Raw genomic sequence first — 26,024 nt, forward strand, 5'->3', positions numbered from 1 at the left:
TAGGTTAGGTACGACTTCATGATCCAACTGGCAATTGCCCAGGGACTCCACCATTTAAACGGGTTGTCCCTCAAACAAAGTACATTTTGATCAATAGATGTTGGAATAATAAGTTTCAAAATGGGATGTGTTAAAAAATAATGTTCCTGTGCTGAGATATTTTTATAAATGTGCCCCTACTGTGTACTGTGTAATGGCTGTGTCCGATTATGCAGAGATGTTCCAGTTATTGTTGGCATGTAGCACAGCTTCTGGCCAGGGGGAGATGGCATAATTCAATTTTGATAAGTAAGTATACAGACAGCACAATAGGACCTTGCAGTTGCTGCTTTCTGAGGTAACACATTTCCCTCCCTGAGGTAACACAAAAGGGAGTGCTTCTGCCACGTGTCCAGCCCTCTGTGCTCATCATAAGTAAAGTCGGTGATGTAGGCACTGAGTTTGCTTGTCATCGACTTGATTTTTCATGAGCTCACAGGACTGGTGACACGGCTGAAACACTCACTCCTGTGATAAAACAAGGAAATGTATTACTCAGTCAGGGATATGTTACCTCAGAAAGCAGCAGCTATAAGCACCTGTTTCGTCTTTATACTCACTTATGATAAGTGACTTATTCTATCTCCTTAGGCCTGTGCAGGGCCGTATTTAGAGTTTCTGCTGCCCTAGGCACTTTTAGTGCTGCCTCCCCCTTTGGTGAGTATGACACTATCGGCAGTGACTTTGGCAAGAATCATTGATGTGAAAGTAGCCTTTTGCAGCAGACCCGGCAGTTTTTCTGCATGTGCCGCGTAACGGATCACTTACGGCAACACTGCGTTCGGCCTCATTCATTCCCTATGGGATTTGCGGCACTTGCCATGATCTGGCAAATGTGGCACCATACCTCCCAACTTTTGAAGAAGGGAAGGAGGTATAAAGTTTGCGGCGCGCGTAGTGCGCCGCGGCAAATTTTAGGCCACACCTCTGACCACACCCATTTCACAACTAGTCACACCCATATCCACGTCCCAACCACAGCCATTTAGCACTGCTGATCACACTGTTTTATATACAATAATTATAAACAAAAAAAAATATGGCCACACAGTGCTCCATACTGTATAATGGCCACACATGATGCTCCATACTGTATAACGGCCACCACACATGATGCTCCATACTGTATAATGGCCATTGGCCACACATGATGCTCCATACTGTATAACGGCCACACATGATGCTCCATACTGTATAATGGCCCCTTGGCCACACATGATGCTCCATACTGTATAACGGCCACATATGATGCTCCATACTGTATAATGGCCATTGGCCACACATGATGCTCCATACTGTATAATGGCCACACATGATGCTCAATACTGTATAACGGCCACACATGATGCTCAATACTGTATAATCGTCACACACAGTTCTCCATACTGTATAATGATCCCACATGATGATCAATACTGTATAATGACCCCCCCTCCTGTATGCATGGCTCATATTTCCCCCCTGTATGCATGGCTCATATTCCCCCCCCCCTGTATGCATGGCTCATATTCCCCCCTGTATGCATGGCTCATATTCCCCCATTGTATGCATGGCTCATATTACCCCCCTGTATGCATGGCTCATATTACCCCCCCCCCCCTGTATGCATGGCTTATATTCCCCCTCCTGTATGCATGGCTCATATTCCCCCCCCCCTGTATGCATGGCTCATATCCCCCCCCCCCTGTATGCATGGCTCATATTTCCCCCCTGTATGCATGGCTCATATTACCCCCCTGTATGCATGGCTCATATTACCCCCCCTGTATGCATGGCTCATATTACACACCCCCCATAATAGGAATGGCTCATATTCCCCCCGACTGTATGCATGGCTCATATTCCCCCACCCTGTATGCATGGCTCATATTATCCCCCCTGTATGCATGGCTCATATTACCCCCCTGTATGCATGGCTCATATTTCACCCCCCCTGTATGCATGGCTCATATTCCCCCTCCTGTATGCATGGCTCATATTCCTCCTCCTGTATGCATGGCTCATATTTCCCCCCCCCGTATGCATGGCTCATATTCCCCCCCCTGTAAGCATGGCTCATATTCCCTCCCCCTGTATGCATGGCTCATATTCACCCCCCTCCTGTATGCATGGCTCATATTCCTCCCCCCTGTATGCATGGCTCATATTCACCCCCCCTGTATGCATGGCTCATTCACCCCCACCGTATGCATGGCTCATATTCCCCCCCCCCCGTATGCATGGCTCATATTTCCCCCCCCCCCCCGTATGCATGGCTCATCTCTCCACCCCACCCACCCACTCCTGCTCCCATCTTGCATGGCGCGACTTACCGTCCTCCATCATCCCCCCTCCCCTGTCCCCCCCCGTCCCTCATTCTCACCTGTCCCACACCGCGCGGCCGCGCCGACATCCCTCTGGCTCTGTCCCGACTCCTGGCGCTGCACCTTCTTCCTGCGTGAGCGGTCATGTGATACCGCTCATTAAGGTCATGAATATGCACATATTCATGACCTTAATGAGCGGTACCATGTGACCACTCATTCAGGAGCGCTGCAGAAGCTGAGACCAGGCATCGCTGGAGCAGGGTGAGTATCGTCTTCAAGGAGGGTGGGGGACGGGGGGGCGGGGTGGGTCGGAAGGTGACCCAGCTTTTATTAAAAAAACAAAAACAAACCTTGCTCAGGTGCCGCCCCCTGCATTGTCCCCGCCCTAGGCACGTGCCCTCACGTGCCTAGTGGCAAATACGGCCCTGGGCCTGTGTTATGTGCCGACCATGAACTGCAGCAGCTCTACATGGTCAGACACAGCCATTACACATTACATAGCAGGGTCACATTTATAACAATATCTCAACATTGGAACATTTTTTTAACACATCCAATTCTGCAAATTATTATTATTCAAGATCTATTAATTAAAACATACTTTCTTGATGGGACAGCTCCTTTAAGTGCACAGTCTAGCACTGAATGTAAAAGTCTTCTTTATTGAAAAATTATTTAAAAACATGTCAAAAGACAGAGTACAATTGCATGGTACAGTAGCGTAAAATCCTTACAGGTTTCAAATGATCTTATTCTTAATCATAGCAAAGTACGTTGAGAAGTGGTGGATTGCAGTGGTTCTTGGATTTTCTTCAGAGGTTGGCAGTCACCTTGCACTACTGTACATGGAACATATACAGGACATGGAAGGATGAGAATACTTCTTTCTCTTTCTTCACTACTCACCATGGCCGCCATATGACACGTTTACTTTGTATTAATGCATCATAGTTACAGTTATTACTCATAAATAGATTATTTTTTTTTCATTTAATAAACAAACATCTTTCAAATGTAAATTTAGTAACAATTTCTGAATGCAATGGCCCATGGCCGATACTTGGAAAGGATTCTAATATTTGTAGTCCAGTTGAAATCTTTTTTAAACTTTTATTAAGCCAATGATGTAGAAGTCTGGTCAACTTGCCTTTACAGTAGTCTCTAAAGCCTTTCTGTTCACTGTCCTAAGTATGTATGTGTTTGTGGTTTGTGAGCTTATATTCTGTTGTGTTTTAAATAGAAGAGATGAGAATGAGATCCAAACGTTAGCCCGGTTAGAACACAAGAACATTGTCCGGTACTACCACTCCTGGGCTGGAGAAGACTTCTTTACAGATCAGAGCAGCAGCGGAAGGTAATACTATCCTTGCTCGATCTTTGGGCTTAAGGACTTGTACTTATGTTCACTTATTATATGTGGTTTTACTTCTGAAATAAAGAGTTGGTTGTGCGCTTGTTATCTTATAAAGTAGTATAATTTAGTATAGAAAATGTGTGTGGTTACATATTTCCCATGCACAATATTGAAAATACATGTTACCTCCTTCATACGTAAGTTATGAATAAAGTGCCATAAATACTATTTATTTTTGCAGCAGACTGCGGGTGTCAAATTTGTTAGGGTGTTTTCTACTCATGAGTAGTGTTGAGCGATACTTTCCGATATCGGAAAGTATCGGTATCGGAAAGTATCGGCCGATACCGTCACAGTATCGGAATCCAATCCGATACCGATACCCGATCCCAATGCAAGTCAATGGGACGAAAATATCGGAATTAAAATAAACCCTTTATACACTTGTAGGTTCATTCTACATGAAGGAAAACAACTAAGAATATTGTAGGATGTATTGGGGGACGTGGCGGAGATATTAAAGGGACAGAGGTTTAGCCCAATGTAATAGAATAGCAGGATTTTTTATTTTTTTTTATGAAGTTCGGCGTTAGAAAGAATTTGACTATGTTTTTTTTTTTTTTTTATGTCAGATATTGATGTTTCACTACTTCCACGCCCTTCACCTTCTTTTTTACTTCTCCCACGCTTTCTTCTTAATTATCCTCATCATCAGCTTCTTTGACATCAACTTCTTCACCTTATTCATCTTCTTCTTCATCTTCTACCTATTATTTTTTGGGTTACATTGTTCATATTCTTTTTATTTTACTATTATCTTCATCATATTCAACTTCTTCATCATATTCTTATTTGTGACAGGCATTCCCGTAGTTGTTATCTATAAAAGTTTGAAGATTACACCTTCCGTTCTGCCTGTCACAAAACAGTTACATTTGTCCGCGTTCAGTTTGGCCTGCAGCATCAGGCTTTATCCAGGGGCACCACGAGGAGGAACGGACTCACCCCCATACACTGCTTAGTCTTCTTCTGCTTATAATTTACATAATATTTTTTGCTCTGATATTTAGTGTTATGCTTAATGTCCTTCTGCTCTTTGTTCTGCAGCCTCTTGTTCTTCTGCTTCTCGGTCTTCCAGGTCGTCGTCGTCTCCAGGGTCGTCGTCTCCGGGGTCGTCGTCATCGGGGTGGTCTTCAGGGTCGTCGTCTCCGGGGTCGTCGTCATCGGGGTGGTCTTCGGGGTCATCGTCTCCAGGGTCGTCGTCATCACGGTGGTTGTCGTCTCTGGTGTCGTCGTCATCTTAGGGGTGGTCTTCTGGGTCATTGTGTTTAGTCTCTTGAACTTGGAAATGTAGCAGAAGGTACAAGAAGGCTGAGAAAATGCCGAGAACCAGCTGATGGAACTGGAACTCGGATGGCTACCCGAAGGTCCAAGAGCCAATGGAACTACCGAGGACCAGCTGACGTTACTGGAACCCGGTTACTAAGCAGGAGGTACCTGTGCTGAAAGCACTACCAAGGACCACCTGACGTTGGTGGAACTCGGATACCCAGAGGGAGGCACCTAAGCCAAAGGCTCTGCCCGGAACCAGCTGACGGTACTGGAACCAGGATGGGGAGCAGAAGGTACAAGAGCAAAAGACACTGCCGAGAACCAGCTGACGGTGCTGGAACCCGGATGGGTAGCCGAAGGTCCAAGAGCCAATGGAACTACCGAGGACCAGCTGACGTTACTGGAACCCGGTTACTAAGCAGGAGGTACCCGTGCCTGAAAGCACTACCAAGGACCACCTGACGTTGGTGGAACTCGGATACCAAAGGGAGGCACCTAAGCCAAAGGCTCTGCCCGGAACCAGCTGACGGTACTGGAACCAGGATGGGGAGCAGAAGGTACAAGAGCAAGTGTCTGCGTGGCTTTTGCAGGACACGATGCCGGCTGCACAGCAGGGGAACAGCTGGCGGTGCTGGACCCCACTGACACATTGGCGAGGTGTTTTTCTCTGTGCAGCTAGCACATCTGGGCCCCAACTGGCGGTTTGTTAGAGCCCAGGGTCAGCAGGAGGAGGAGCAGGAGGAGGAGGAGCAGGGGGAGGGGAGTGTAGGCCGAAGCCTGCACTGGCGGCAGCTTTGGGTCTGTTGTGTCTGCGTGGCTTTTGCAGGACACGTTGCCGGCTACACAGCAGGGGAACAGCTGGCGGTGCTGGACCCCACTGACACATTGGCGAGGTGTTTGGCTCTGTGCAGCCAGCACTTCCGGACAGCAACTAGCGTTGTTGGAGCCCGGGCTCTGCAGGTGGAGCAGAGTGTAGGCCGAAGCCTAATTGAACCGATTTCAAAAGTCACCTTTAACCCCCCCTCAGGGGTTACAAAGTAGAAGAGCCACAGCTTATGCAGCAGCAGTGCTGCGCAAGTCAAAGGTTGCTCTTGTAATTTTTCTCCTTGCACACGCTGAATGGAACACGTATAACATTCAGCCCTTTATACAGTCAAACTGTGTAATGGAGGCGAGAGTTCCCTTTGTAATGAGACGCAGCACAGGTGTCAAGAATCCCACCTTGGTGCTGGGTGCAGCCTCCCGAGCGTTGTTATTTGCTGTACAGGAGTCTGCGCTGTCGTGTTATCCCCTGGCCTAGCGCCGTTAGCGCTGCCCATCTTCTGGCATCATGTAATGTCGGCCGGTGCGGTTCGCGATGCCCATGAATCCCAGCCCCGCAGTGTCTTAACATTGTTAAAACACTGCGGGGCTGGGATTCAGGGCCTGGCGCAGCACATATGTTGGCCTCTCACACTCGGGTCCTTACACCCGCTTCAGACTGTGCGGCGTCATCTGATCCCTTATCGCATGCCACGGCCATGAAGCCGCACAGTCCGAAGAAGGCGGAAGGAGAGGAGGGACAGGCGAACTGATGCACTGATCCTGCCCATCAATCACACCCTCGCAGTCCCAATAAATAAGACACCGAGGGGCGTTGTGTGGGTCAGGGCGGCCGCAGAGGCGCAGCCAGCCAAACAATGATGCCAGAAGACGGGCAGCGCTACCAAGGGGGTTGCAGCGTGTCATTACAAAGGAAAGTCACACCACCGGGACGGTTAAATGGTCACACAGAGGACACATTTCAGACGTGTTTTCAGTTCCACATGTGCGAGGAGAATACGTTTCTGAGCCACCTTGCACACATGCAGCATTACCGCTGTACAAGGTGGCTGGATAACGTAAAAACGCCTGGGGGAGGGGGGACAGGTTCCCTTCAATTTCAGTTCTTGTGTCTGCGTGGCTTTTGCAGGACACGTTGCCGGCTGCACAGCAGGGGAACAGCTGGCGGTGCTGGACCCCACTGACACATTGGCTGGTGTTTTTCTCTGTGCAGCTAGCACATCTGGGCCCCAACTGGCGGTGTGTTAGAGCCCAGGGACAGCAGGAGGAGGAGCAGGAGGAGGAGGAGCAGGGGGAGGGGAGTGTAGGCCGAAGCCTGCACTGGCGGCAGCTTTGGGTCTGTTGTGTCTGCGTGGCTTTTGCAGGACACGTTGCCGGCTACACAGCAGGGGAACAGCTGGCGGTGCTGGACCCCACTGACACATTGGCGAGGTGTTTGGCTCTGTGCAGCCAGCACTTCCGGACAGCAACTAGCGTTGTTGGAGCCCGGGCTCTGCAGGTGGAGCAGAGTGTAGGCCGAAGCCTAATTGAACCGATTTCAAAAGTCACCTTTAACCCCCCCTCAGGGGTTACAAAGTAGAAGAGCCACAGCTTATGCAGCAGCAGTGCTGCGCAAGTCAAAGGTTGCTCTTGTAATTTTTCTCCTTGCACACGCTGAATGGAACACGTATAACATTCAGCCCTTTATACAGTCAAACTGTGTAATGGAGGCGAGAGTTCCCTTTGTAATGAGACGCAGCACAGGTGTCAAGAATCCCACCTTGGTGCTGGGTGCAGCCTCCCGAGCGTTGTTATTTGCTGTACAGGAGTCTGCGCTGTCGTGTTATCCCCTGGCCTAGCGCCGTTAGCGCTGCCCATCTTCTGGCATCATGTAATGTCGGCCGGTGCGGTTCGCGATGCCCATGAATCCCAGCCCCGCAGTGTCTTAACATTGTTAAAACACTGCGGGGCTGGGATTCAGGGCCTGGCGCAGCACATATGTTGGCCTCTCACACTCGGGTCCTTACACCCGCTTCAGACTGTGCGGCGTCATCTGATCCCTTATCGCATGCCACGGCCATGAAGCCGCACAGTCCGAAGAAGGCGGAAGGAGAGGAGGGACAGGCGAACTGATGCACTGATCCTGCCCATCAATCACACCCTCGCAGTCCCAATAAATAAGACACCGAGGGGCGTTGTGTGGGTCAGGGCGGCCGCAGAGGCGCAGCCAGCCAAACAATGATGCCAGAAGACGGGCAGCGCTACCAAGGGGGTTGCAGCGTGTCATTACAAAGGAAAGTCACACCACCGGGACGGTTAAATGGTCACACAGAGGACACATTTCAGACGTGTTTTCAGTTCCACATGTGCGAGGAGAATACGTTTCTGAGCCACCTTGCACACATGCAGCATTACCGCTGTACAAGGTGGCTGGATAACGTAAAAACGCCTGGGGGAGGGGGGACAGGTTCCCTTCAATTTCAGTTCTTGTGTCTGCGTGGCTTTTGCAGGACACGTTGCCGGCTGCACAGCAGGGGAACAGCTGGCGGTGCTGGACCCCACTGACACATTGGCTGGTGTTTTTCTCTGTGCAGCTAGCACATCTGGGCCCCAACTGGCGGTGTGTTAGAGCCCAGGGACAGCAGGAGGAGGAGCAGGAGGAGGAGGAGCAGGGGGAGGGGAGTGTAGGCCGAAGCCTGCACTGGCGGCAGCTTTGGGTCTGTTGTGTCTGCGTGGCTTTTGCAGGACACGTTGCCGGCTACACAGCAGGGGAACAGCTGGCGGTGCTGGACCCCACTGACACATTGGCGAGGTGTTTGGCTCTGTGCAGCCAGCACTTCCGGACAGCAACTAGCGTTGTTGGAGCCCGGGCTCTGCAGGTGGAGCAGAGTGTAGGCCGAAGCCTAATTGAACCGATTTCAAAAGTCACCTTTAACCCCCCCTCAGGGGTTACAAAGTAGAAGAGCCACAGCTTATGCAGCAGCAGTGCTGCGCAAGTCAAAGGTTGCTCTTGTAATTTTTCTCCTTGCACACGCTGAATGGAACACGTATAACATTCAGCCCTTTATACAGTCAAACTGTGTAATGGAGGCGAGAGTTCCCTTTGTAATGAGACGCAGCACAGGTGTCAAGAATCCCACCTTGGTGCTGGGTGCAGCCTCCCGAGCGTTGTTATTTGCTGTACAGGAGTCTGCGCTGTCGTGTTATCCCCTGGCCTAGCGCCGTTAGCGCTGCCCATCTTCTGGCATCATGTAATGTCGGCCGGTGCGGTTCGCGATGCCCATGAATCCCAGCCCCGCAGTGTCTTAACATTGTTAAAACACTGCGGGGCTGGGATTCAGGGCCTGGCGCAGCACATATGTTGGCCTCTCACACTCGGGTCCTTACACCCGCTTCAGACTGTGCGGCGTCATCTGATCCCTTATCGCATGCCACGGCCATGAAGCCGCACAGTCCGAAGAAGGCGGAAGGAGAGGAGGGACAGGCGAACTGATGCACTGATCCTGCCCATCAATCACACCCTCGCAGTCCCAATAAATAAGACACCGAGGGGCGTTGTGTGGGTCAGGGCGGCCGCAGAGGCGCAGCCAGCCAAACAATGATGCCAGAAGACGGGCAGCGCTACCAAGGGGGTTGCAGCGTGTCATTACAAAGGAAAGTCACACCACCGGGACGGTTAAATGGTCACACAGAGGACACATTTCAGACGTGTTTTCAGTTCCACATGTGCGAGGAGAATACGTTTCTGAGCCACCTTGCACACATGCAGCATTACCGCTGTACAAGGTGGCTGGATAACGTAAAAACGCCTGGGGGAGGGGGGACAGGTTCCCTTCAATTTCAGTTCTTGTGTCTGCGTGGCTTTTGCAGGACACGTTGCCGGCTGCACAGCAGGGGAACAGCTGGCGGTGCTGGACCCCACTGACACATTGGCTGGTGTTTTTCTCTGTGCAGCTAGCACATCTGGGCCCCAACTGGCGGTGTGTTAGAGCCCAGGGACAGCAGGAGGAGGAGCAGGAGGAGGAGGAGCAGGGGGAGGGGAGTGTAGGCCGAAGCCTGCACTGGCGGCAGCTTTGGGTCTGTTGTGTCTGCGTGGCTTTTGCAGGACACGTTGCCGGCTACACAGCAGGGGAACAGCTGGCGGTGCTGGACCCCACTGACACATTGGCGAGGTGTTTGGCTCTGTGCAGCCAGCACTTCCGGACAGCAACTAGCGTTGTTGGAGCCCGGGCTCTGCAGGTGGAGCAGAGTGTAGGCCGAAGCCTAATTGAACCGATTTCAAAAGTCACCTTTAACCCCCCCTCAGGGGTTACAAAGTAGAAGAGCCACAGCTTATGCAGCAGCAGTGCTGCGCAAGTCAAAGGTTGCTCTTGTAATTTTTCTCCTTGCACACGCTGAATGGAACACGTATAACATTCAGCCCTTTATACAGTCAAATTGTGTAATGGAGGCGAGAGTTCCCTTTGTAATGAGACGCAGCACAGGTGTCAAGAATCCCACCTTGGTGCTGGGTGCAGCCTCCCGAGCGTTGTTATTTGCTGTACAGGAGTCTGCGCTGTCGTGTTATCCCCTGGCCTAGCGCCGTTAGCGCTGCCCATCTTCTGGCATCATGTAATGTCGGCCGGTGCGGTTCGCGATGCCCATGAATCCCAGCCCCGCAGTGTCTTAACATTGTTAAAACACTGCGGGGCTGGGATTCAGGGCCTGGCGCAGCACATATGTTGGCCTCTCACACTCGGGTCCTTACACCCGCTTCAGACTGTGCGGCGTCATCTGATCCCTTATCGCATGCCACGGCCATGAAGCCGCACAGTCCGAAGAAGGCGGAAGGAGAGGAGGGACAGGCGAACTGATGCACTGATCCTGCCCATCAATCACACCCTCGCAGTCCCAATAAATAAGACACCGAGGGGCGTTGTGTGGGTCAGGGCGGCCGCAGAGGCGCAGCCAGCCAAACAATGATGCCAGAAGACGGGCAGCGCTACCAAGGGGGTTGCAGCGTGTCATTACAAAGGAAAGTCACACCACCGGGACGGTTAAATGGTCACACAGAGGACACATTTCAGACGTGTTTTCAGTTCCACATGTGCGAGGAGAATACGTTTCTGAGCCACCTTGCACACATGCAGCATTACCGCTGTACAAGGTGGCTGGATAACGTAAAAACGCCTGGGGGAGGGGGGACAGGTTCCCTTCAATTTCAGTTCTTGTGTCTGCGTGGCTTTTGCAGGACACGTTGCCGGCTGCACAGCAGGGGAACAGCTGGCGGTGCTGGACCCCACTGACACATTGGCTGGTGTTTTTCTCTGTGCAGCTAGCACATCTGGGCCCCAACTGGCGGTGTGTTAGAGCCCAGGGACAGCAGGAGGAGGAGCAGGAGGAGGAGGAGCAGGGGGAGGGGAGTGTAGGCCGAAGCCTGCACTGGCGGCAGCTTTGGTTCTGTTGTGTCTGCGTGGCTTTTGCAGGACACGTTGCCGGCTACACAGCAGGGGAACAGCTGGCGGTGCTGGACCCCACTGACACATTGGCGAGGTGTTTGGCTCTGTGCAGCCAGCACTTCCGGACAGCAACTAGCGTTGTTGGAGCCCGGGCTCTGCAGGTGGAGCAGAGTGTAGGCCGAAGCCTAATTGAACCGATTTCAAAAGTCACCTTTAACCCCCCCTCAGGGGTTACAAAGTAGAAGAGCCACAGCTTATGCAGCAGCAGTGCTGCGCAAGTCAAAGGTTGCTCTTGTAATTTTTCTCCTTGCACACGCTGAATGGAACACGTATAACATTCAGCCCTTTATACAGTCAAACTGTGTAATGGAGGCGAGAGTTCCCTTTGTAATGAGACGCAGCACAGGTGTCAAGAATCCCACCTTGGTGCTGGGTGCAGCCTCCCGAGCGTTGTTATTTGCTGTACAGGAGTCTGCGCTGTCGTGTTATCCCCTGGCCTAGCGCCGTTAGCGCTGCCCATCTTCTGGCATCATGTAATGTCGGCCGGTGCGGTTCGCGATGCCCATGAATCCCAGCCCCGCAGTGTCTTAACATTGTTAAAACACTGCGGGGCTGGGATTCAGGGCCTGGCGCAGCACATATGTTGGCCTCTCACACTCGGGTCCTTACACCCGCTTCAGACTGTGCGGCGTCATCTGATCCCTTATCGCATGCCACGGCCATGAAGCCGCACAGTCCGAAGAAGGCGGAAGGAGAGGAGGGACAGGCGAACTGATGCACTGATCCTGCCCATCAATCACACCCTCGCAGTCCCAATAAATAAGACACCGAGGGGCGTTGTGTGGGTCAGGGCGGCCGCAGAGGCGCAGCCAGCCAAACAATGATGCCAGAAGACGGGCAGCGCTACCAAGGGGGTTGCAGCGTGTCATTACAAAGGAAAGTCACACCACCGGGACGGTTAAATGGTCACACAGAGGACACATTTCAGACGTGTTTTCAGTTCCACATGTGCGAGGAGAATACGTTTCTGAGCCACCTTGCACACATGCAGCATTACCGCTGTACAAGGTGGCTGGATAACGTAAAAACGCCTGGGGGAGGGGGGACAGGTTCCCTTCAATTTCAGTTCTTGTGTCTGCGTGGCTTTTGCAGGACACGTTGCCGGCTGCACAGCAGGGGAACAGCTGGCGGTGCTGGACCCCACTGACACATTGGCTGGTGTTTTTCTCTGTGCAGCTAGCACATCTGGGCCCCAACTGGCGGTGTGTTAGAGCCCAGGGACAGCAGGAGGAGGAGCAGGAGGAGGAGGAGCAGGGGGAGGGGAGTGTAGGCCGAAGCCTGCACTGGCGGCAGCTTTGGGTCTGTTGTGTCTGCGTGGCTTTTGCAGGACACGTTGCCGGCTACACAGCAGGGGAACAGCTGGCGGTGCTGGACCCCACTGACACATTGGCGAGGTGTTTGGCTCTGTGCAGCCAGCACTTCCGGACAGCAACTAGCGTTGTTGGAGCCCGGGCTCTGCAGGTGGAGCAGAGTGTAGGCCGAAGCCTAATTGAACCGATTTCAAAAGTCACCTTTAACCCCCCCTCAGGGGTTACAAAGTAGAAGAGCCACAGCTTATGCAGCAGCAGTGCTGCGCAAGTCAAAGGTTGCTCTTGTAATTTTTCTCCTTGCACACGCTGAATGGAACACGTATAACATTCAGCCCTTTATACAGTCAAACTGTGTAATGGAGGCGAGAGTTCCCTTTGTAATGAGACGCAGCACAGGTGTCAAGAATCCCACCTTGGTGCTGGGTGCAGCCTCCCGAGCGTTGTTATTTGCTGTACAGGAGTCTGCGCTGTCGTGTTATCCCCTGGCCTAGCGCCGTTAGCGCTGCCCATCTTCTGGCATCATGTAATGTCGGCCGGTGCGGTTCGCGATGCCCATGAATCCCAGCCCCGCAGTGTCTTAACATTGTTAAAACACTGCGGGGCTGGGATTCAGGGCCTGGCGCAGCACATATGTTGGCCTCTCACACTCGGGTCCTTACACCCGCTTCAGACTGTGCGGCGTCATCTGATCCCTTATCGCATGCCACGGCCATGAAGCCGCACAGTCCGAAGAAGGCGGAAGGAGAGGAGGGACAGGCGAACTGATGCACTGATCCTGCCCATCAATCACACCCTCGCAGTCCCAATAAATAAGACACCGAGGGGCGTTGTGTGGGTCAGGGCGGCCGCAGAGGCGCAGCCAGCCAAACAATGATGCCAGAAGACGGGCAGCGCTACCAAGGGGGTTGCAGCGTGTCATTACAAAGGAAAGTCACACCACCGGGACGGTTAAATGGTCACACAGAGGACACATTTCAGACGTGTTTTCCGTTCCACATGTGCGAGGAGAATACGTTTATGAGCCACCTTGCACACATGCAGCATTACCGCTGTACAAGGTGGCCTTAAAAACGTACAAACGCCTGGGGGAGGGGGGACAGGTTCCCTTCAATTTCAGTTCTGGTGTCTGCGTGGCTTTTGCAGGACACGATGCCGGCTGCACAGCAGGGGAACAGCTGGCGGTGCTGAACCCCACTGACACATTGGCTGGTGTTTTTCTCTGTGCAGCTAGCAGTACCGGGCCCCAACTGGCGGTGTTGGAGCCCGGGGTCAGCAGGAGGAGGAGATGGAGCAGAGTGTAGGCCGAAGCCTGCACTGGCGGCAGCTTTGGGTCTGTTGTGCCTGCGTGGCTGTTGCAGGACACGTTGCCGGCTGCACAGCAGGGGAACAGCTGGCGGTGCTGAACCCCACTGACACATTGGCTGGTGTTTTTCTCTGTGCAGCTAGCAGTACCGGGCCCCAACTGGCGGTGTTGGAGCCCGGGCTCTGCAGGGGGAGCAGAGTGTAGGCCGAAGCCTGCACTGGAGCAAGTTGAAAGGAAACCTTTAACCCCCCCCTGTCATGATCTCTGCAGGCAGAGATCATAGCAAGCCTATAGAGGGACAAGCTCTCGGAAGATGGAACTATACTGACCATGAACTAAGCCTGCCGCGCAACTAGAAATAGCCAGGTAGCATTTCCTATTTATCGCTAGATGCCCAGCTCTGGCCTAAGACCTAAATAGCTAGCAGAGGGAAATATAAGACCTGGCTCACCTCTAGAGAAATATTCCAAAGAAGACAGTAGCCCCCCACATATAATGACGGTGAGTTCAGATGAAACAACAAACGCAGCAGGAAAATAGTCTTAGCAAATTTGAGGTCCGCTTACTAGATAGCAGAAGACAGATAGTATACTTTCATGGTCAGCAGAAAAACACTAACAAAACACCATCCAGAGATTACCTTAAACTCTGGCATTAACTCATAACGCCAGAGTAGCAATCCCTGATCAACGAGAGCTTTCCAGACACAGTAACAAAACTTCAGCTGTGAACCGGAACAAATAGGCAAAACAAAACATGGACAAAAGTCCAACTTATCTAGTAGTTGTCTAGAAGCAGGAACAAGCACTGAGAGGCATCAGATAACATTGTTGACCGGCAAGAAACCACCAGAGAAATGGGCTTAAATAGCGACACCCACTACTGATGGAACCAGGTGAAACAGGAAAGAGGATGACAAGTCCAATTCCACAAGCGGCCACCGGGGGAGCCCAGAATCCAAATTCACAACAGTACCCCCCCCTCAAGGAGGGGGCACCGAACCCTCACCAGATCCACCAGGGCGACCAGGATGAGCCCTATGGAAGGCACGAACAAGATCAGAAGCATGAACATCAGATGCATTGACCCAAGAATTATCCTCCTGGCCGTAACCCTTCCAGTTGACCAGATACTGGAGTCTCCGTCTGGAAACACGAGAGTCCAAAATTTTCTCCACAACGTACTCCAACTCACCCTCAACCAACACCGGAGCAGGAGGCTCAACTGAAGGTACAACAGGTACCTCATACCTGCGCAATAACGACCGATGAAAAACGTTATGAATGGAAAAGGACGCAGGGAGGTCCAAACGGAAAGAAACAGGATTAAGAATCTCCAATATTCTATAAGGGCCGATGAACCGAGGTTTAAACTTAGGAGAAGAGACCCTCATAGGGACAAAACGAGAAGACAACCACACCAAATCTCCAACACAAAGCCGAGAACCAACACGACGATGACGGTTGGCAAAACGCTGAGTCCTCTCCTGGGACAACTTCAAATTGTCCATAACCTGCCCCCAGATGTGATGCAATCTCTCCACCACCGCATCAACTCCAGGACAATCCGAGGATTCCACCTGACCGGAGGAAAATCGAGGGTGAAACCCCGAATTACAGAAAAACGGGGACACCAAGGTGGAAGAGCTGGCCCGATTATTGAGGGCAAACTCTGCCAATGGCAAAAAAGCAACCCAATCATCCTGGTCAGCAGAGACAAAACACCTCAGATATGTCTCAAGGGTCTGATTAGTCCGCTCGGTCTGGCCATTAGTCTGAGGGTGAAAAGCAGATGAAAAAGACAAATCTATGCCCATCCTAGCACAGAATGCCCGCCAAAATCTAGACACAAATTGGGTACCTCTGTCAGAAACAATATTCTCAGGAATACCGTGCAATCGGACAACATTCTGAAAAAACAGAGGAACCAACTCAGAAGAAGAAGGCAACTTGGGCAGAGGAACCAAATGGACCATTTTAGAGAAACGGTCACAGACCACCCAGATGACAGACATCTTCTGGGAAACAGGCAGATCTGAAATAAAATCCATCGAGATGTGTGTCCAAGGCCTCTTAGGAATAGGCAAGGGCAACAGCAGTCCGCTAGCCCGAGAACTACAAGACTTGGCCCGAGCACAAACGTCACATGACTGCACAAAGACTCGCACATCTCGTGACAGGGAAGGCCACCAGAAGGATCTTGCCACCAAATCCCTGGTACCAAAAATTCCGGGATGACCTGCCAATGCAGAAGAATGTACCTCAGAGATGACTCTGCTGGTCCAATCATCCGGAACAAACAGTCTATCAGGCGGACAACGATCCGGTCTATCCGCCTGAAACTCTTGCAAGGACCGCCGCAGATCAGGAGAAACGGCCGACAAAATTACTCCCTCCCTAAGGATACCTGTGGGTTCAGAATTACCAGGAGAGTCCGGGTCAAAACTCCTAGAAAGGGCATCTGCCTTAACATTCTTAGAACCCGGTAGGTATGACACCACAAAATTAAAGCGAGAAAAAAATAAAGACCAGCGCGCCTGTCTAGGATTCAGGCGTCTGGCAGTCTCAAGATAAATCAAATTTTTGTGGTCAGTCAATACCACCACCTGATGCCTAGCCCCCTCGAGCCAATGGCGCCACTCCTCAAACGCCCACTTCATGGCCAAAAGCTCCCGATTCCCAACATCATAATTCCGCTCTGCGGGCGAAAATTTGCGAGAAAAGAAGGCACAAGGCCTAATGACGGAGCAGTCGGAACCTTTCTGCGACAACACTGCCCCAGCTCCGATCTCCGAAGCGTCAACCTCAACCTGAAAAGGCAGATTCACATCAGGCTGACGCAACACAGGGGCAGAGGCAAAACGGCGCTTAAGCTCCTGAAAGGCCTCTACAGCATGAGGGGACCAATTAGCAACATCAGCGCCTTGTCTGGTCAAATCAGTCAGTGGTTTAACGACATCCGAAAAACCAGCAATAAATCGGCGGTAAAAGTTGGCAAAGCCCAAAAATCTCTGAAGACCCTTAAGAGAGGAGGGCTGAGTCCAGTCACAAATAGCTTGCACCTTGACGGGATCCATCTCAATGGAAGAGGGAGAAAAAATATACCCCAAAAAGGAAATTTTCTGGACCCCAAAAACGCACTTAGACCCCTTCACACATAAAGAATTAGACCGCAGAACCTGAAAAACTCTCCTGACCTGCTGGACATGAGAGTCCCAGTCATCAGAAAAAATCAGAATATCATCCAGATATATTATCATAAATTTATCCAGAAAATCGCGGAAAATATCATGCATAAAAGACTGGAAAACTGAAGGGGCATTAGAAAGACCAAAAGGCATGACCAAATACTCAAAGTGGCCCTCGGGCGTATTAAATGCGGTCTTCCACTCATCCCCCTGCCTGATCCGCACCAAATTATACGCCCCACGAAGATCAATTTTGGAGAACCACTTAGCACCCTCTATACGAGCAAACAAATCAGTAAGCAATGGCAATGGGTATTGATACTTAACAGTGATCTTATTCAGAAGCCGATAATCAATACATGGTCTCAAAGAGCCGTCTTTTTTTGAGACAAAGAAAAACCCAGCTCCCAAGGGAGAAGAAGATGGACGAATATGTCCCTTTTCCAAAGACTCCTTTATATATTCCCGCATAGCAGCATGTTCCGGCACAGACAGATTAAACAAACGACCCTTTGGATATTTACAACCCGGTATCAAATCTATGGCACAATCGCACTCACGGTGCGGAGGTAACGACCCAAGCTTGGGTTCGTCAAAGACGTCTTGATAATCAGAGAGGAACTCAGGGACTTCAGAGGGAATGGACGACGAAATAGAAACCAAAGGTAAGTCCCCATGAATACCCTTACATCCCCAGCTCAACACAGACATTGCTCTCCAGTCCAAGACTGGGTTGTGAGACTGCAACCATGGCAATCCCAGTACCAAATCGTCATGTAAATTATACAGCACCAGGAAACGAATAATCTCCTGGTGATCCGGATTGATACGCATGGTTACTTGTGTCCAGTATTGTGGTTTATTATTAGCCAATGGGGTGGAGTCAATCCCCTTCAGAGGAATAAGAGTCTCCAAAGGCTCTAAATCAAAACCACAACGATTGGCAAAGGACCAATCCATAAGACTCAGAGCGGCGCCAGAGTCAACATAGGCGTCCGTGGCAATGGATGACAAAGAGCAAATCAGGGTTACAGACAAAATAAACTTAGACTGAATGGTGCCAATGGAAACAGACTTATCAAGCTTCTTTGTACGCCTAGAGCATGCTGATATAACATGAGTAGAATCCCCACAATAGAAACACAATCCATTCTTCCGTCTAAAATTCTGTCGCTCGCTCCTGGACAGAATTCTATCACACTGCATACTTTCTGGCGTCTTTTCCATAGACACCGCCAGATGGTGCACCGGTTTGCGCTCCCGCAGACGCCTATCAATCTGAATAGCCATTGTCATGGACTCATTCAGACCTGCAGGCACAGGGAACCCCACCATAACATCCTTAACGGCATCAGAGAGACCTTCTCTGAAAGTTGCCGCCAAGGCGCACTCATTCCACTGAGTAAGCACAGACCATTTACGGAATTTTTGGCAGAAAACTTCAGCTTCGTCTTGCCCCTGAGATAGTGCCATCAAAGTTTTTTCTGCCTGAAGTTCCAAATGAGGTTCCTCATAAAGCAAGCCCAAGGCCAGAAAAAACGCATCCACATCGCGTAACGCAGGATCCCCTGCTGGCAATGAGAAGGCCCAATCTTGAGGGTCACCCCTGAGCAAGGAAATCACAATCCTAACCTGCTGAGCAGGGTCTCCAGCTGAACGAGACTTCAGGGACAAATAGAGCTTACAATTATTTCGGAAATTCTGGAAGCTAGCTCTATTCCCTGTGAAGAACTCCGGCAAAGGAATTCTCGGCTCAGATACCGGAGCATGTACCACAAAATCTTGTAAATTTTGTACTTTCATGATGAGATTATTCAAACCCGCAGTTACACTCTGGAGATCCATTATTGTCAGGTGCACACAGAGCCATACAGAGATTAGGAGGAGAGAGAGAAAAAAGACTGCAGCAAGGCAGACTGGAGGAAAAAAAAAAAAAAAAAAAAAAAAAAATTCCAGCAGACTTCTTATAACTCTCCTTTCTCAACCTGGGTCTTTAACACTTTATTGGCCGGTCAAACTGTCATGATCTCTGCAGGCAGAGATCATAGCAAGCCTATAGAGGGACAAGCTCTCGGAAGATGGAACTATACTGACCATGAACTAAGCCTGCCGCGCAACTAGAAATAGCCAGGTAGCATTTCCTATTTATCGCTAGATGCCCAGCTCTGGCCTAAGACCTAAATAGCTAGCAGAGGGAAATATAAGACCTGGCTCACCTCTAGAGAAATATTCCAAAGAAGACAGTAGCCCCCCACATATAATGACGGTGAGTTCAGATGAAACAACAAACGCAGCAGGAAAATAGTCTTAGCAAATTTGAGGTCCGCTTACTAGATAGCAGAAGACAGATAGTATACTTTCATGGTCAGCAGAAAAACACTAACAAAACACCATCCAGAGATTACCTTAAACTCTGGCATTAACTCATAACGCCAGAGTAGCAATCCCTGATCAACGAGAGCTTTCCAGACACAGTAACAAAACTTCAGCTGTGAACCGGAACAAATAGGCAAAACAAAACATGGACAAAAGTCCAACTTATCTAGTAGTTGTCTAGAAGCAGGAACAAGCACTGAGAGGCATCAGATAACATTGTTGACCGGCAAGAAACCACCAGAGAAATGGGCTTAAATAGCGACACCCACTACTGATGGAACCAGGTGAAACAGGAAAGAGGATGACAAGTCCAATTCCACAAGCGGCCACCGGGGGAGCCCAGAATCCAAATTCACAACACCCCCCCCAGGCGTTTGTAGCTGGAAGAGCCATCGTGTACAGCACTAATGCTGGAAAAGGTGAACTTAGCTCTTTCAATTATGGTCCTTGCAGATGCTGAACCTAACACTTATGAAATGTGTCCCCTCACAGCGTTCAACCGTCCGGTAGGTGGAACTTTCCTTTGTCATGTGACGCAGCACAGCCGTCATTTTTACCCCCTTGTCGCCGTGCGCCGCCTCCTCAGCGTTGTTTGAATCTGTCCCGGAGCCTGCGCTGTTAGGTTACCCCTTGGCCATGCACACATTTTGCGCTGCCCGTCTTCTGACATCATTTGCTGTCAGGCTGGCTGCGCCTGTGCGGGTGCGCTGTCCGAGATTCAGCCTCGCGGTGTCGTCTAATGTAATCCCACCGCGGGCCTGGGATCCGTGTCCATGCGCAGTGCATATCCTCGCCTCTCACACCCCTCCCAACGGCTTCTTAAGACTGTGCGGTGTCACGGCCGTGGCATGCTATTAGGGATCAGCTGACACCGAACAGTCTGAAGAAGCCGTAGGGAGGGGAGTGAGAGGCGAGGATATGCACTGCGCATGGACACGGATCCCAGGCCCGCGGTGGGATTACATTACACGACACCGCGAGGCTGAATCTCGGACAGCGCACCCGCACAGGCGCAGCCAGCCTGACAGCAAATGATGTCAGAAGACGGGCAGCGCAAAATGTGTGCATGGCCAAGGGGTAACCTAACAGCGCAGGCTCCGGGACAGATTCAAACAACGCTGAGGAGGCGGCGCACGGCGACAAGGGGGTAAAAATGACGGCTGTGCTGCGTCACATGACAAAGGAAAGTTCCACCTACCGGACGGTTGAACGCTGTGAGGGGACACATTTCATAAGTGTTAGGTTCAGCATCTGCAAGGAGCACCACGAAAAGAGGCACTTTTTCCCTTTGCATCATTACTGCTGCACAAGGTGGCTCCTTCAGTAACAAACGCCTGGGGGGGGGGGGGACAGGTTCCCTTAAATTTAACTTGTTGTGCCTGCGTGGCGGTCGCAGTACACGTTGCCGTATACACAGCAGGGGAACAGCTGGCGGTGCTGAACCCCACTAACACATTGGCGAGGTGTTTGGCTCTGTGCGTACAGCACTTCTGGGCGGCAACTGGCGGTGTTGGAGCCCAGGGACAGGTGGAGGAGGAGGAGGTTGGAGGAGGTTGGAGGAGGTAGGAGGGATTGCCACACACACAGCAGGGGAACAGCTGACGTTACTGAACCCCAATAACAGAGGAGGGACTGTTGACTGTGCGTACAGCACTTCTGGACGGCAACTGGCGGTGTTGGAGCCCAGGGACAGGTGGAGGAGGAGGAGGTTGGAGGAGGTTGGAGGAGGTAGGAGGGATTGCCACACACACAGCAGGGGAACAGCTGACGTTACTGAACCCCAATAACAGAGGAGGGACTGTTGACTGTGCGTACAGCACTTCTGGACGGCAACTGGCGGTGTTGGAGCCCAGGGACAGGTGGAGGAGGAGGAGGTTGGAGGAGGTTGGAGGAGGTAGGAGGGATTGCCACACACACAGCAGGGGAACAGCTGACGTTACTGAACCCCAATAACAGAGGAGGGACTGTTGACTGTGCGTACAGCACTTCTGGACGGCAACTGGCGGTGTTGGAGCCCAGGGACAGGTGGAGGAGGAGGAGGTTGGAGGAGGTTGGAGGAGGTAGGAGGGATTGCCACACACACAGCAGGGGAACAGCTGACGTTACTGAACCCCAATAACAGAGGAGCGACTGTTGACTGTGCGTACAGCACTTCTGGACGGCAACTGGCGGTGTTGGAGCCCAGGGACAGGTGGAGGAGGAGGAGGTTGGAGGAGGTTGGAGGAGGTAGGAGGGATTGCCACACACACAGCAGGGGAACAGCTGACGTTACTGAACCCCAATAACAGAGGAGGGACTGTTGACTGTGCGTACAGCACTTCTGGACGGCAACTGGCGGTGTTGGAGCCCAGGGGCAGGTGGAGGAGGAGGAGGTTGGAGGAGGTTGGAGGAGGTAGGAGGGATTGCCACACACACAGCAGGGGAACAGCTGACGTTACTGAACCCCAATAACAGAGGAGCGACTGTTGACTGTGCGTACAGCACTTCTGGACGGCAACTGGCGGTGTTGGAGCCCAGGGACAGGTGGAGGAGGAGGAGGTTGGAGGAGGTTGGAGGAGGTAGGAGGGATTGCCACACACACAGCAGGGGAACAGCTGACGTTACTGAACCCCAATAACAGAGGAGCGACTGTTGACTGTGCGTACAGCACTTCTGGACGGCAACTGGCGGTGTTGGAGCCCAGGGACAGGTGGAGGAGGAGGAGGTTGGAGGAGGTAGGAGGGATTGCCACACACACAGCAGGGGAACAGCTGACGTTACTGAACCCCAATAACAGAGGAGGGACTGTTGACTGTGCGTACAGCACTTCTGGACGGCAACTGGCGGTGTTGGAGCCCAGGGGCAGGTGGAGGAGGAGGAGGTTGGAGGAGGTTGGAGGAGGTAGGAGGGATTGCCACACACACAGCAGGGGAACAGCTGACGTTACTGAACCCCAATAACAGAGGAGCGACTGTTGACTGTGCGTACAGCACTTCTGGACGGCAACTGGCGGTGTTGGAGCCCAGGGACAGGTGGAGGAGGAGGAGGTTGGAGGAGGTAGGAGGGATTGCCACACACACAGCAGGGGAACAGCTGACGTTACTGAACCCCAATAACAGAGGAGCGACTGTTGACTGTGCGTACAGCACTTCTGGACGGCAACTGGCGGTGTTGGAGCCCAGGGACAGGTGGAGGAGGAGGAGGTTGGAGGAGGTTGGAGGAGGTAGGAGGGATTGCCACACACACAGCAGGGGAACAGCTGACGTTACTGAACCCCAATAACAGAGGAGGGACTGTTGACTGTGCGTACAGCACTTCTGGACGGCAACTGGCGGTGTTGGAGCCCAGGGACAGGTGGAGGAGGAGGAGGTTGGAGGAGGTTGGAGGAGGTAGGAGGGATTGCCACACACACAGCAGGGGAACAGCTGACGTTACTGAACCCCAATAACAGAGGAGCGACTGTTGACTGTGCGTACAGCACTTCTGGACGGCAACTGGCGGTGTTGGAGCCCAGGGACAGGTGGAGGAGGAGGAGGTTGGAGGAGGTTGGAGGAGGTAGGAGGGATTGCCACACACACAGCAGGGGAACAGCTGACGTTACTGAACCCCAATAACAGAGGAGGGACTGTTGACTGTGCGTACAGCACTTCTGGACGGCAACTGGCGGTGTTGGAGCCCAGGGACAGGTGGAGGAGGAGGAGGTTGGAGGAGGTTGGAGGAGGTAGGAGGGATTGCCACACACACAGCAGGGGAACAGCTGACGTTACTGAACCCCAATAACAGAGGAGCGACTGTTGACTGTGCGTACAGCACTTCTGGACGGCAACTGGCGGTGTTGGAGCCCAGGGACAGGTGGAGGAGGAGGAGGTTGGAGGAGGTTGGAGGAGGTAGGAGGGATTGCCACACACACAGCAGGGGAACAGCTGACGTTACTGAACCCCAATAACAGAGGAGGGACTGTTGACTGTGCGTACAGCACTTCTGGACGGCAACTAGCGGTGTTGGAGCCCAGGGGCAGGTGGAAAAGCAGAGGAACACAATGTAGGCCGAAGCCTGAGAAAGTCGAAAGGGAACCTTTAACCCCCCCCCCAAGGCGTTTGTAGCTGAAAGAGCCAGCTTGTGCAGCACAAAAGATGCAAAAGGAAAAGGTGGCTCTTTTCATCATGCTCCTTGCAAACACAGAACTAAACACTTATAAAATGTGTCCCCTGAAGCCGTGAAACCGTCCCGGAGGTGGGACTTACCTTCGTAATATGACGCAGCACAGCCATCATTACTACCCCCCCGCCGCCGTGCCCCGGCTCCTCAGCGTTGTTTGATTCCGTCCCGGAGCCTGCGCTGTTATGTTATCCCGTGGCCAGGCACACTTAGCGCTGCCCATCTTCTGACATCATTTGGTGTCAGGCTGGCTGCGCCTGTGCGGCCGCGCTGGCCGAGAGCCCGCCTCGCAGTGTCTTCTGATGTAATCCCACTGGGGGCCTGGGATCCATGGCCATGCGCAGTGCATATCCTCGCCTCTCACTCCCCTCCCTACGGCTTCTTTTCCAGACTGTGCGGTGTCACGGCCGTGGCATGCTATTAGGGACCAGCTGACACCGAACAGTCTGAAGAAGCCATAGGGAGATGAGTGAGAGGTGGAGGTTCAGATATGCACTGCGCATGTCCATAGATCCCAGGCCCCCAGTGGGATTAAATCAGAAGACACTGCGAGGCGGGCTCTCGGCCAGCGTGGCCGCACAGGCGCAGCCAGCCTGACACCAAATGATGCCAGAAGACGGGCAGCGCTAAGTGTGCCTGGCCACGGGATAACATAACAGCGCAGGCTCCGGGACGGAATCAAACAACGCTGAGGAGCCGGGGCGCGGCGCCGGGGGGGTAGGAATGACGGCTGTGCTGCGTCATATTACGAAGGAAAGTCCCACCTCCGGGACGGTTTTACGGTATCAGTGGACACATTTTATAAGTGTTAAGTTTTGCGTGTGCAAGGAGCAAAACCAAAATAGCTACCTTTTTCCTTGTGCAGCATTACTGCTGCACAAGGTGGCTCTTTCAGTAACAAACGCCTTGGGGGGGGGGGGACAGATTCCCTTACATTTCAGTTGTTGTGTCAGCGTGGCGGTCGCATGACACATTGCCGGCTACACAGCTGGGGATCAGCTGACGTTACTGAAACCCAATAACACTGGGTCGTATGTTTTCACTGTGCAGACGGCACGTCTGAGCCTCAACTGGCGGTGTTGGAGCCCAGGAATTTAAGTTCAGGTGGTAGAAAGATGAACACAACAGGAGACCTGGATAACGTATACAGTGACCTAATTTTTTAATCAGGAGGAGGAGTGGCAAATTCCTGCGAGATCCAGGCCTTGTTCATTTTCAGGAAAGTAAGCCGGTCAACGTTATCGGAGGATAGTCGCATGCGACGGTCAGTTAGTACACCACCTGCAGCACTAAAGACACGTTCCGATAATACACTGGCCGCAGGGCAAGACAGCACCTCCAATGCATACTGGCTTAGCTCTGGCCATGTATCCAGCTTTGAGACCCAAAACTTGAAAGGGGAAGAGCCGTCTGGGAGTACAGCAAGAGGGCAAGACATGTAGTCTGTCACCATCTGACGGAACCGTTGCCTCCTGCTGACTGGAGCCGTCTGTGATGGTGTAGACTTTTGTGGGGGGCACACAAAACTGTGCCACAGTTGGGCCATACTGGTCTTGCCTTGGGCAGAGGCACTGCTTCTGCTCCCTCTTTGTGCAGAGCCTCCACCACTGCCTGGACGCACTGAGCTGCTTTGGAATGCAGTAGCAGCACTTCTCTCAGTTGGAATGGAGAAGATGATGGAACTGACCAGTGTGTCTTGGTACTCCCGCATTTTTCGCTCCCGGTTCAACGGTGTGATGAGGCTTTCTACGTTGTCCCGGTAGCGAGGATCGAGGAGGGTGAACACCCAATAATCAGACATGTTGAGAATGTGGTCGATGCGGCGGTCGTTTCTCAGGCACTGCAGCATGTAATCCACCATGTGCTGCAGACTGCCAACTGCCCAAGAAACGCTGTCCCCAGCTGGAGGCGTGATCTCTGCCCGCTCGTCATCACCCCACCCTCGCTGTACACACTGAGTACTGGACAATTGTGTAACTCCCTCCTCTGGACGGATGTCTTCCTCCTCCATTGACTCCTCCTCATCCTCCTCACAAACTGTCCCCTGCCTACGCGTTTGTGAGGAACCACGTGGCGCTGACTGTCCAGAAGATGATGGAAGTGGTGAATCCTCATCCTCCACCTCTTCCACAACATCATCCCTTAACGCTTGCAGTGATTTTTCAAGCAGGCAGATAAGGGGGACAGTCATGCTGACTAGTGCATCATCTGCACTCGCCATCCGCGTGGAATAATCAAAGGGACGCAAAACCTGGCAGACATCCTTCATAGTGGCCCACTCTGTGGTTGTGAAGTCTGTACGGCGCTGACTGCGACTTTTTTGCGCCTGATACAGCTGGTACTCCATTACAGCTTGCTGCTGCTCACACAACCGCTCCAAC

The 26,024-nt window shown here is 52.0% G+C and overlaps 1 protein-coding gene across 1 annotated transcript in view; it reads left to right on the forward strand.

Moving 5' to 3' along the window:
* Nucleotides 1-26,024, forward strand: part of LOC143808914 (interferon-induced, double-stranded RNA-activated protein kinase-like) — an 81,312-nt gene that overhangs the window by 26,876 nt on the left and 28,412 nt on the right. Inside the window, exon 3 of the mRNA XM_077292093.1 lies at nt 3,586-3,699. Within this exon, the coding sequence (XP_077148208.1) occupies nt 3,586-3,699 (114 nt within the window). The remainder of the gene's footprint in view (nt 1-3,585; nt 3,700-26,024) is intronic.

Source organism: Ranitomeya variabilis, chromosome 2, assembly GCF_051348905.1.
Source record: "Ranitomeya variabilis isolate aRanVar5 chromosome 2, aRanVar5.hap1, whole genome shotgun sequence".
Lineage (NCBI taxonomy): Eukaryota > Metazoa > Chordata > Amphibia > Anura > Dendrobatidae > Ranitomeya > Ranitomeya variabilis.